Source organism: Rhineura floridana, chromosome 6, assembly GCF_030035675.1.
Source record: "Rhineura floridana isolate rRhiFlo1 chromosome 6, rRhiFlo1.hap2, whole genome shotgun sequence".
NCBI classification, from domain to species: domain Eukaryota; kingdom Metazoa; phylum Chordata; class Lepidosauria; order Squamata; family Rhineuridae; genus Rhineura; species Rhineura floridana.
Window position 1 is genome coordinate 108,632,026 of NC_084485.1, and position 12,664 is coordinate 108,644,689.

The window sequence follows — 12,664 nt, forward strand, 5'->3', positions numbered from 1 at the left end:
GAATTCTCCCCTATCTAGTGCCCTCCTCAAATCATCTACCAGAGCGACCAAGGCTGTTTCAGTTCCGTGACCAGTCCTGAAACCCGATTGGTATGGATCCAAGTAATCCGTTTCATCCAAGTGTGCTGACAACTGGTTGGCCACCACTCGCTCAATGACCTTGCCTAGAAATGGTAGATTCGAAATTGGGCGGAAGTTATTAAAAACTTGGGGATCCAAGGAGGGTAATCAATTTACACATAACAGGCAGCATTTAAAAACACTTTAAAATGTTCTTAAAATATAACCAAGTATTTAAGAACATTGTCACACAGTTATTGCAGTGACAGTGAAAAAAAGCATTTTGTATTATTTTGTATTACATTCCCTCTTCCCCCACAACTTTTATACTTTTTTATGTGTGTGTAGCAGTATTCCCAGAGAACTGACCTAGTTGTGAGATTATTATATCAATTCCTCTGAGGTTGTCTGCATAGTCAAGCACATGGTCACATTAGGCCATCTACACCCAGCTTGCTCATTTTTTTTTACTCCTCTTTTTCAAGCCCTATATAAGAAGTAGACTGAAATTTGCAATGGACAATTTCACATAGAAATGGATAGAAGCTGGGTTGACACAGTATGATTCACATACCCTTTTCCTTGGACAATCAAGCACTGAACGGGGCCCGATACATTTGAAAACACATCCATGACAGCAGAAAGTGTGAAGGCAGAAAACGGCATGACAGGCCCAATAATCATGTGGAACTGTTTTATGCAAATGAGTTTCTCAAGGCAACTTCCTCATTTGCTCCAGAAACAAAGTCTTCAAAGATGCATATTCATGTTTTAATTCAGAGTGGTATGATTTCAGATGTTTCATGGATAATATTGTAACATTCTCATTTTATTTTTTAAAAAAGCTAGCATTTACGTTTGTGTAACTATAGGTTGCCTTAAAGAGAGAAGCAGCTTATACTATTTCTGAGGACTGCTTTGTTAAAAAATATTTTTGCTGATGATTTTGGAGTTAAATTCTTCCATGTGGACAAAACACACATCAGAATCTCTCTACAATGGACACAAAATGTATAGAATGTTGCCAAGTTTAAACTGTCAGCTCTGATTTTTATTTCTAATATGAGTTGCTAAACTCAAGGTTCTTCAAAGGCCACTCTCTCTTCCCCCTAATCCCAAACTTGTGGGGGCAGATTGTGGCTACTTAGTGGTGAAGGGAAGGTACTACACACATACCAGAGCTTTATTTTGCAATGCAGTCTTGTCAGTAGAAACAGACCTGTTTCAGACCTGGCTCTAAACCAGTCCTGCTTAACTCTCTTTTAGGGGTACTTCAACCCCTCTCTCTATCCTCTTTTTAATTAATTTCTTTATTTAGGCCAGAGCTGGGTAGCCTATGGACTTCCAGTTGTTTCCAGTTTCCATCAACCCCAGCCAGCATTGCCAGTGGTCAGGAATGATGGGTGTTGACTTGTGTTCGGTATTAATGGGAAGCAATGATTTGCTGCACATGTCCATGTGAACATGAAATAATCACACGTGGTCATCATATACTGGAGATGTGCATGGTTTTTTTCCTTATACAGAAGTGGTTTCTTTGTAGGAAGCTTCTTACACTTGGCCCCCAGTCAGCAACATAAGCACTAGAAATTATTTAAGGCAAGGACTGTATGAAACAATGCTGATGTGAACTTCAGTGCTTATCACCAAAACAGCTTAGTTAATGTAAAGTGGGTGTAAAAACATAGACTTCTCATAAAATCCACTTACTAAATGCTAACCATGTTTGCCTCAGTTGCAGATACACCCTGAAGTCTGTCTGGAATCCAATGTCATAGATAGTAAGATCAGAGCCAGGTATTCCATGAAGGCGATGATATTCCCAGTAGCAATGCCAAATACCTTATGAAAAAAGTGATAGAATCATACAAATGCACCAGATGTGTCATCCAGATTGGTGGTTCCCCAACTTTATTTTCCCATGGGCCACTTGAAAATTGCTGAAGGTCTTGGCAAACCACTTAATAATTTTTCTACCTGTTGTAGCAATTGTAATTCTATATAATTCAAATTGTAATATGCTAAAATACAATATAGGAAATAAAAGAAGCAATAAAAATAGAATTAAAAATCAATATGAATATTTAATGTGATGGATTTGCCATCTCCCATTTTCAACCTCAAAATCACAGACACTCTGCAGAGCACCTGAACGAAGCTCATGGGCCACTAGTGGTCCATGGACCACCACAGTTCGGGAACCACTGATCTAGATCTACTTAAAAAGTAGGACCTGCCAGAGCATCCCCCCAATGCAATCCAAACCGCAGTTTGCTTCAGGCAGAGCACAGATTCTTTGCAGAAGGGCGCTAGAAGTAGCTCCATATCAGGCAGGAAAAAGAGCCAAAACATATACCACAAAGGAAAGGAAAGCAAAAGAAAACTCTACAATCTCTCTAGCTAATTTTTCTGGCATACAATTGTTTCCCAGCCCTAAATATACTGAGCAGTCAGTCCAAGAGCACAATCAAAAGTCATCCACTACAACTTCCAAAGGAAAACTGGGCAGGGTGCAGCTCTACAACACCCAACAACCTGTTCATGCCGCTTCCTCATGGTACAGAAGAAGCAAGAAAAATCCCACACTACATCTGAGAGGCATATCAAACAAAAGAAAACACCCTGCACTGGTATCTGTCTGGAAAAAGCATATGATTAACAAATAGACCATCATGTGATGACTGTGCATGTAACTCTTTCACTGTATACACCAAGATGGATAACTTGTGGCTCTCCATGTTGCTGGACTACAACTTTCATTAACCCTGACTATTGGCTATGCTGGTTGGGGCTAATGGGAGGTAGAATCCAGCAATATCTGAAGGGCTACAGGTAAGTCTGAAGAAGCCAGGGGTATTTTTGAAGAGGATGTAACAATAAATAAAACTTTTGTATTTCAGATTTTAGTAGGACGAAGAGCAGAGACATGATGATGAGCTTGCCAGCTTATAAAACCACATTAACGAAAGAGAAAATATTTGTTTAATCCTGCAGCCAGTGACAATCCTTAACAAAAGCCGGATGGTGATATTAGTCTTCTAGATGTAGAAAAGAGCCACAACTGCATAGTGAGTAGGAGAAGATGGGAAGCTTTTGTATGGTTCTTCTTTTTGGCACATTAACTGTCAGAAAATATGCTGCTGTCCTGCTGAGGGAAGAAAAAAGCAAACATGCTTCGTACCATCACAAGCAGGCATTCACCTCAGTTGAACAAGGTCCAGACCACTTTCTGTGGACCTTGAAAAGACTTGCTTGAGGTGCTGCATGAAGAAGAGGAATGGACTCGGGGAGAGAAATGCTATAAATACAGTACACAGCTGGAAATGGCTCAGTAGTGAGGACAGAGGGTGACAAGCATAGGCAGATAATTCCCAGTTAACTGTTTATGAACTCATTAGCAGGAATCACTTTCCCCTCATCCCAACCCGTAAATTTAGGATGTGCGGCTTTGTGCAAAATCAAATATTTGGCACCTACCATATCCTATAATCCCAATTACACCAAAGATGAAAATCCAGAAGAGAACACCTGCTATGAATCTCAAAAGCACAAGGAAGAGCAAGCTGATGACCATTGCAATAAAGAGACCGCTGAAAAACAAAGACACAGCAATTTAAACAAATCAGCAGCTAGGTACTAGTTCCCTCTCTCCCTCCATTCCCTGCCCCCACTTACTTTACAAGCAAGAAGCATTTCTGAGAAAAATGCCTTCCCTGTCCAGGTTTGAGGCTCAGCATTTTAAGTATGTGGCAGAATTACCATAGCCCGTAGCTACAGTTTTCTGAAGTGTAGACAGAATACTCAAACAGTGGGGCAGAATGCAGATTTTGGGCTGCTAGATTTTGACAGAGAAATGGAATTCAGTCCTTAAGACCACTGTTGAGGGTAGGTAAGTCCTGCCCAAATATGATACTACAGAGCTCCACCCACTCTCCCTCATTCCTTAGGTGCCATTGTGGCAGGACCATAAGGCGCTAACACTCCGGCACACATCATGCAAAAGAACCATAACAAAACACCAGGATGCATTTATATAATGAACAGAAGTGCCAGAGGAGATATCTTTTTTTCTTTTTTGTGCATCTCACAGCATCACAATTTTGCATGCAGGAAGCATGACTCTTGTGAATAAGAACTTACATTAAAATCCAATACCAAGAACTGGCATAGTCTTCAAAAATTTTCATCCCAACTGATCTTGCATCAAGAACATTATTGATGCCGCTTTTAAAAGAAAAGGAGAAAGATTTTAGTTTATGTAGCAGATATCCCTTATTTAAATGAAGCAACTTTCAGGGCTTACTGTAATAAGGAAATACAAGCTATATCATAAAACATTTTTAGTTTATGGCTCTGTTTGCAACATTTGGTTTACCAGCAAAATCGAACATAAAGTTCCCTTGCCAGTAATAAAACTGTATTATAATACTGCAGTTCCAAGTCTGTATCTAAAACAAGCATTGGCTATAGGAAAAGTTAAACTCTAAGGACACTTCTGAGATTTGGGCTGCAATTCTATACATGTCTACTCAGAAATAAACTTCATTAGGTTCAATGGGACTTACTCTCAGATAAGTATGTATTGGATTGCAGCCTTAGTCTATAATCCAAACCCTCGGCCAGCAACAGTGGGGCTTGATGGAGCAGCATAGCAACTGCCACATCCCTCACAGCCCCACTGCTTGTCCCGACCAAGGTGGAAGGTGATGGTAGTGGGATAGGAAAAATGCCTTGTTGCTGAGCCACCTCCCATGGTGGTACAGTGAAGAGGCCTCTGCTGGGTTCGTTGCCAATTTGTAGTTCTGCCTGCAATTTGCACAGTCACATTGGGGAGTTCTTAGCCAGTGGAGGTCTCCCATCAGCTATGGAACTCCCCTGCTGGCAGAAGCTAGTGGAGCCAAGTCCCTCCAGCATGGCAGATGTGCCCCTGGGTTTAACTCTCACTAAACTCAGTAGGCCTTTCTTCAGAATAGACATGTATGGGACTGTGCTGTTAATCTCTTATTTACAGTCTATATATATTTATATATAATGATGTTTAATCAGCATTATTACTAATACACGTTATAGTACTGAAACAATAATATTGAACTCAGAAGCAACAGCTAGACAGCAATACATCATTTTTCCCCATGCAACTGCAAAAAAAAAAATACAGTACAATTACGGAATATGCTTATAAATTCCACCATACTACCATCCTTAAAAACAAGGTATCTGAAGAATAGTACTATTGTAAATCTAAAGTTCAGCAGACTGCTAAGGCTGCCTCAACCATCTAGTAAGCACCTGGTGAACGTTCTGTAAAAAGTACCAAAGTTTCAATATTATCTGATCTAAAAAACAACATGAGTTGATTCTGTATATCAAGATAAATTAATCTGGAATTTTCACATTTTAAAGGCTGATGTGTATTTACGAGGGCAATACTGTTTTCAGTTTGAAAGAATCTGTATAAAGAATTTATTCCTTGTCCCCATATTGCCTGGTGATGTGTTCCATAATAAACACAGTAAGGCTAAGTATATGCTATGTGAGTTTTTATGGATTTTTGCTTTCACAACCAAGGTTCACAATTTGGTATCTCATGGTTAAAACTGTTGGGAGTAAAGCACCAACGCATGTGGGGGTGATAGAGAGAAAGGCAATCTATTATTTCCTCTGCTGATTCCTCCTCTAAAGTGTTTGTTGTTTTATCAGGCTTTTCTCCTTCCCCATTTCCCTTTCCTTCCTGTCTTTCTTCTCAGTTAGTTAGTAGAGGCTTCCTGAGTACAAGCTGCTCTTGTACTTTACCTCTTTGTAGTAATAAAACTTAAGTTTATTTATTCTTCCAGCTACCACTCTTAACAGACCAGTTTCTGTAGTCCACATGTGTGTATGTGTACATACACACAACTCTAACAGAGACAACCTAGAGGAGGAGGGAACGGCTAGGAAAAGTTTATACACCTCCATTCCTCACACTATTTGCTACAAATATCCTTCAAAAGAACAAGAAAAAGAAAAAAGGGCCATCATGGGTAAGTTACCAGTGGTATAGCTACAGCTGGGCTTGAGGCTGGAGTCTAGGGCACTGCAGCCCAGAATCCCCCTACCATACAGGGGGAGGAAGATTATGGAGGCAGCAGCAAACAGGCCTGATGTCGATGCTTAGCCTGGGAGAGTTATGCTGGGGCCCACTGGTGCTAATGCTAGTTGCCGCACCATCCTCCCTTTCTGATTTTTTTTTTTTTTAAAAAAAATTGAAAGTGAGGGGGCGGCTGGTTGGGCATGTACATAGTTACAGATGTCTATTTGGACTTTAAAAAATATATTATCCTTTTCTACAACAAAACTGTGCTTATTCCCAAGTACATGTATTTTATCATCAGGGCAGCAGAAGCAAAGTCCATTTTATTCCTGTAGCTGTATCGGTGCTATAATTTAGGTGAGTTTTAAAATGCAAAACTACACATGCTCCAACAAGTATTTCCTTTTTTAATCAAGGTGGGCAAACCTTTTTTTTTTTAAAAAAATAGCATTTCAGGAATGTAGAAGCAGCTGTAAAGCATGGAACGCCGGCGGAAAGAGGAATGTTGATTGTGTGCTTCAGAAATGTGAAGTAATACACATGGCCACCAAAAGGGCTCTCCTTTAAGACCAAGGTCTCAAATTACTTAGCTGCTCCTTTGTAAGTTACATGCATTTGTATATAAAGTCTAGTTTGTTCATAAAATAACTGAAATCAGGAGTATGAACATTTATCTCCTGTTTAAGCCAGAGATGGGTCCATGTGATCAGGGATTCCATGATAGTGCATTCAAGCATACAAATTATCATGTGACAAACAGGTTATACAACAAACACAGAGACACACACAATCCATACTTTGCAGCTTCCCTGAGATCAGTGACATTCCTTGTTTTTCCTCTTCCATCTTTAAAAGTAGTTTGATTGGCTACAGTCAGAACACCATTTTTAGTGGAGAAATCAGGAAAACACCTCTTAAGAACTGTTAAAAAAAGAGAGTTATGTATAGCGAGTCTTGCTCTTATTAATATTAAAACCTCACTATTTTCATTTGTCATTCAATTCCATCGATTCAGGTGTTCTAAATTATTTCTGTTTGCATAGCATTCTCTTAGAAATGCAACAGATATCATGGCTAAATAGTACTGCCATCTCATCCATTGTCAAAATACACCTATAGGAAAAAGCATGCCTGTTTAATAAATATGTGTGAATTATTAAGTATTGGACATATTTCACTTTGTAAGAGCAACATAACTATCACAATTCTTTTATTAATTTTGACTTTGGTTACCTTACTTTGGGTATAAGACATCTTCCCATTAATCAGTCATTTGTCCCATGGCTTTTAGTGCATTACCCAGTCTGTTTTAAAGGAATTCCTCATGCCACCACACTTTAATCTGCTTTAACTGTGCAAATCTAAATTTCTGATGTGCGATACTGACAGTCTGGAGATGATCAAACAATTTCTTGTTTTGTTTCCTGACCACTATGTTCTCCAAGCCTTCTATGACAATCAGCCCCTCACCCTGCTGATGCTATTTGCATTTCTAAAAATCTACATGTTAAATGCAAATCTGCATTTAAGATCACATCTAGCTTGACCTTAAAACTTGCTTTTTAGAGCAATAGGTCAAGCTATCCAGCAAACATACCAATGACCACATCAGACAGTATCTCTGTGGTTTTTTTTAATGTTCAAGTGGCATAATCACACTTAATCTTGGAAGAAATTCTGGCAACCTTCTATTTATTTGTACAATGCACTAGCATGGCCAAAGCTATAGTACCCAATCTCCCCCCCCTCGTCTTTTGCCCTCTATCTTACTCTAGGGTAGGGATGGGGGAGAAATTCAATTCAGTTTGTATTTCAGGCCTAATCTATCAAATTTGCATTTTCCAAAACAACGAGAACCGAAACACAGTCAGCCTTTGAAATTCACACTTATTTAAATTTTGTGATGCAGTTCACCCAGCAATGTTTACAAAAATGCAGATATAAGGGGAAATCGTGCATAAAAATAAGTATATGAGGGGAAAAAACATACAAAAATGCACTATAAGGTGATAAACTGCTTGCAAAAATGTGTGACTAGTCAAAGCTGCCTACAAAAATATGTTTATTAGGAGAAATTTGTACTAAAGTGCTGGAGAATTTTCATAAGGATTTTTTTTTAAAAAATCCACAAATTCCTGCAGAAATGTGGAGAACTGAATTTAAGATTGGAAGAATGAGAAATGGAGAGAACTGAACTTGACAGATCTTTCCATCTCTACTCCATGGTACTATGGGCTTACAACTCAAGTAGGCAAGTGTTCGTGTTCCATTGTAGCTGGAGGAGAGTGCAGTGAGATTTAAACTGGGAGAACCATGTGATGGGGTTACTGTGCATTAACTGAAACGGGAAGATTCCCAAGTGACAGAGATTTAAAAGGAACATTAGATTTTTGCCTTAGTTGGATTTTTATCTAGGTCTAATCTTTTCTGTGGTTTGCACTATAACCTTGACCTTATAAACAAAATGAGCTAAGAGCACACCAGGTATAAGTGCGAGCAGGGCCGGTTCTAAAGGGCGGCCAGGTTGGGCACTGGCCCGAGGGCCCTGGAGTTACTGGAGCCCCTGAGGGGCCCCTGAGAGGCCCTCCGCCCCCCACGCGATCTGCCCCCCCCACACCCCCACTTACCTGTCAGCCGGCTTTTTAGCACTGCCCTTAATGAAGATGGCGGCCGCAGCTTCCCTAAGGTACTGAAGCCGGTGCTGCCATCTTAGTTGATGGCAGAGAAGTGTGTGAGTAGCACACACGTGTGCCATCAACAAAGATGGCGGCGGAGGCTTCATTCCCCTTAGGGAAGCCACAGCCACCATCTTCATTAAGGGCAATGCTAAAACAGACCTTCATTAAGGGCAATGCTAATGCCCAGACAGGTAAGGGGGGCCATGGGGGGCACGCAGTGGGAGACGGGGGGGCGCGCGTGCATATGAGTGCACACACACACACACCAGGGGGCCAGGGCAAGCTGATGCCCAAGGGCTCCCACATGCCTGGAGCCAGCCCTGAGTGCGGGCTAACCTTGCCAGTATTTGGGCATGAAAAGATAATTGTGTACATTGACAGAGTAGGAAACACAGCATAAATATTCAGATACTCACAAGGCCGACTTGGAATTATCATGGAAGGACAATCTTCATCACGCATAACTTGGGCCACAGACTGGAAACCAAAAAAAAAAAAAAAAAACTAAAATTAATCATATGACAAATGTGTTATTTCTAAATACTTCCATATCTATCTATCTATCTGTCTGTCTGTCTGTCTGTCTAAGAAATCAAGAACTCTTTCCATTTTTGTCACTTAAAAAAACCCTTTAAATTATTTGATTGAGGCCTCAGTGGAGCATTTAAATGAGAAATATGAGGAAGCCATAACTCTCTGGCATACTGCTACCAATGAAAACAAAACAGTAGGCATCAGACAAGCCTTTGAATAGAGAATGCTTCAAGCAGGTGGCTTTGTCCTCATCTCAGGTAGGACAAAATTACCTTTTAACATAATTAGCATAATTAATGTGAGGCTGCAATCAGGACTCAGTAATGGGTTTTCAGTATAATTAGAATATTACAGTAGGCTTGAATTTTTTTTTAAAACCACCAAGTTGCTTCAAGCTTACGATGCAATTGCAAGGCAAGAATTAATTCCCATGACTATCACCCATTCCCTTATCCTATCAACGAAATACGCAGTTGTAGAAGAATTCTTAAACTTAATCACATCATTCACATGTAAAATCTGAAAATAGCTGCTCCTACTTCTCTCATTCCTTGATCAAATGCATTTCCTCAATCCTATGTGCTGAGAAAATTGATCATCATGGAAAAACTGATATAAGTCTGGTTTAAAGATAAAAAACCATAAGAAAGCAGAGCAGAGGCCTTGAAGTTGCCTATCAACAGTAAGTAGACTCAGCAGGTACAAGCACCACCTGGTCACAGTCTTCTCTGCTATAGTGAGAAGTACTGTGTATCTATTTAAATTGAGCTGCATTTAATGCTGCACCAGCAGGGATCCACTAGTGCGATGGGACTTCCATTTCCTCTCCCCCCTCTGTATGACTCCCAACTCTCCAAAGGGTCCTCCCAATTCTTCAGAGCTGATGCTGAGGGTGCAGGGGGGCTGCATGGGACAGGAGAGGAAGAGGAAGTTCTGTTGCACTGGATTTGGCTCATTATTTCTACATTTAAATCTATACATATAAATTAGCATATGCAATTTTTATGCAAATCTGTGCCCTCTTTTGTTCTCTTTTTTGGTGATATGTATAACTTTTTACCTGCAAGGCTAAGGACAGAGATTTTTAAAACTCTTTATCAAAAAAGAATGATAACATATCCCAAATAGAAGAAAACTTATTACACATTATTGGCCATACTGGAATCTTTGGCTATAATTTGCACTAGGAAAATGTGGTTGAAACCAACAATAGGAAAAATAAAACCCTGCACAGCTATGCAGATATAAACCTGCCAAGGACTGCACTCATTTTGGACAGATAAAAGGTAATATTCACATAATAATATCTATCTATTACTCACCTTCCATGGTTTACTAAAGCCAGGCTTGCAAAACTGTCTGTAGTATTCCCAATAACTTTTGTTATATCTATAGGAAGATTGCATGTCTATGTAGGTTGCAAACCTGTCTGGGCACTTTGAGACACAAAGCTTTAAGACAAGAACAATACACATTGATTGAAGCAGCACTGAAGGATGAGAACGTTGTATTATCAAGCAGCTAGACAAAAAAAAGCAATTTCTGGGAATAATTCATTTCATCAGATTGCCTACTTAGCACTTAGAAGCAGTCACCACATTTTTTCTCCTTGCAATATCTTCAAGATAAACACTTTCAAAACACAGATAAAGGCAACAGTTTGAATTTTTTCTCAGTTGCAGCATTTCCCCAAGTCTCCCTGCCTGTTGGAAGTACTTGATTTTAGAATTTTGTTTATTAATTTTTTTTGAGTACTTGGAAGAAGGCATTTTCTCAGGACTTCAAAGTGCTCATTACCTTTGAAGGCAATTCAATGGATACCCATGTGGTGTAGCTTGCAAAATATACAAATTCTGATCAATAAAATGGGCAGCTGTTAAAAATGATTTTGCCCTCTTATAAAGTATTTTGAGAGCCACCCACTTTTATTTTCAATAGCTCAGTCAAAGGCAAATTAAGTTTGCATTTCTGTAAAACTGCACATGGGTTAAAGCTAGCCTATGCTTTATCCAGGCTATATTTCTTTCTAAAGTCAATAAATGACAATCAGTTCACACAGAGTACAGTTTATATTCTGATCCCAAGTTCTGCCATACCAGCAGGCACCTATAATGGGGGGGGGATACAAAACCCAAATTGTTAATGATATTGCAAAGAGGTGTGCTGCATCTTATTTTTTTACATGCATGCTCTCATATGAACAGGTTGAATTATTTCCCTTTCAATAAAAATCCAATATATTGGTACATTAAATAATTTGCATGTACCCCCCACATTCTTACATATATACACACATTCATGTATACACACACAAATAAAATAAATGCTGGCATTTTTCTAATTCTTTAAAAATAATTGATTTATATAAGCTCATATGTAAAATGTACAACAGCACAATCCTATTAATGTACTGAAAAATAAGTCCAGTTAAGTTCCCTGGCAAGCAGGTGTACAGTTCCATCATAAACCCCATTTGAAATTATGGCTAGTTAAATCTGTAATTCAAGGTGCTCAGTGACCACCAGCTGATCCAAACAAGCTCTGAAGAGCCTATCCTATAACAGCCTTCAGTGGATTGCACTTTGGTGTCATTCATTCTTCCAACACCTGATGAGTTCTTTGGAAGTATCAATAGCCCAAAATAATAAAGTTAGAATGACTTGCTTACATACTCATGTAACACAATGCACTTAACTATTCACTCATAAAATTCAGATTCATCTTTATTATTGATTGATTGATTAAACTGACATCCCACCCTTCCTCCAAAAAGGAGCCCAGGGCAGCAAACAAGAACACTAAAAACACTTTAAAACATCTTAAAAACAAAAAGTCTTTAAAACATATTAAAACAGAACAACTTTAAAACATGTTAAAAGAAAACATCTTAAAAGTATCTTTAAAAAACAACTTTAAAAACATCTTTAAAAGCAATTCCAGCACAGATGCAGACTAGGATAAGGTCTCTACTTAAAACGCCTGCTGAAAGAGGAAGGTCTTCAATAGGAGCTGAAAAGATAACAGAGATGGCACCTGTCTAATATTTAAGGGAAGAGAGAATTCCAAAGTGTCAGTGCCACAACACTAAGGGTACAATTCCTATGTTGTGCAAAATGAACCTTTATTATGAACCAGTTATTATGAAAAGGACCTGGGTGGGAAGGGGAGAAAGCGAGATAGTATCATAACATCATTATCCCCTTGGTTGACTGACTGCTCCATGTGCATTTTACTTTTATGCTGTGCAGGGCCTGGAGGTGGTTGATTTTAGCTGCCAGAATGTGTGTATATGGGATTGCTTTAATTAGCTGCTGTGTCTATG

General features: G+C 39.2%; 1 protein-coding gene across 11 annotated transcripts in view; it reads right to left on the reverse strand.

Moving 5' to 3' along the window:
- Positions 1-12,664, reverse strand: part of SLC44A5 (solute carrier family 44 member 5) — a 258,713-nt gene that overhangs the window by 40,293 nt on the left and 205,756 nt on the right. For 9 of the 11 annotated variants that reach the window (XM_061633449.1, XM_061633447.1, XM_061633439.1 and 6 more), the window contains 6 exons: positions 10,665-10,793; positions 9,225-9,285; positions 6,919-7,051; positions 4,201-4,284; positions 3,538-3,650; positions 1,771-1,902 (listed from right to left, as the gene is read on the reverse strand). In XM_061633449.1, the coding sequence (XP_061489433.1) occupies positions 1,771-1,902; positions 3,538-3,650; positions 4,201-4,284; positions 6,919-7,051; positions 9,225-9,285; positions 10,665-10,793 (652 nt within the window). The remainder of the gene's footprint in view (positions 1-1,770; positions 1,903-3,537; positions 3,651-4,200; positions 4,285-6,918; positions 7,052-9,224; positions 9,286-10,664; positions 10,794-12,664) is intronic. The other 2 variants (XM_061633440.1, XM_061633442.1) reach the window with 1 other exon arrangement.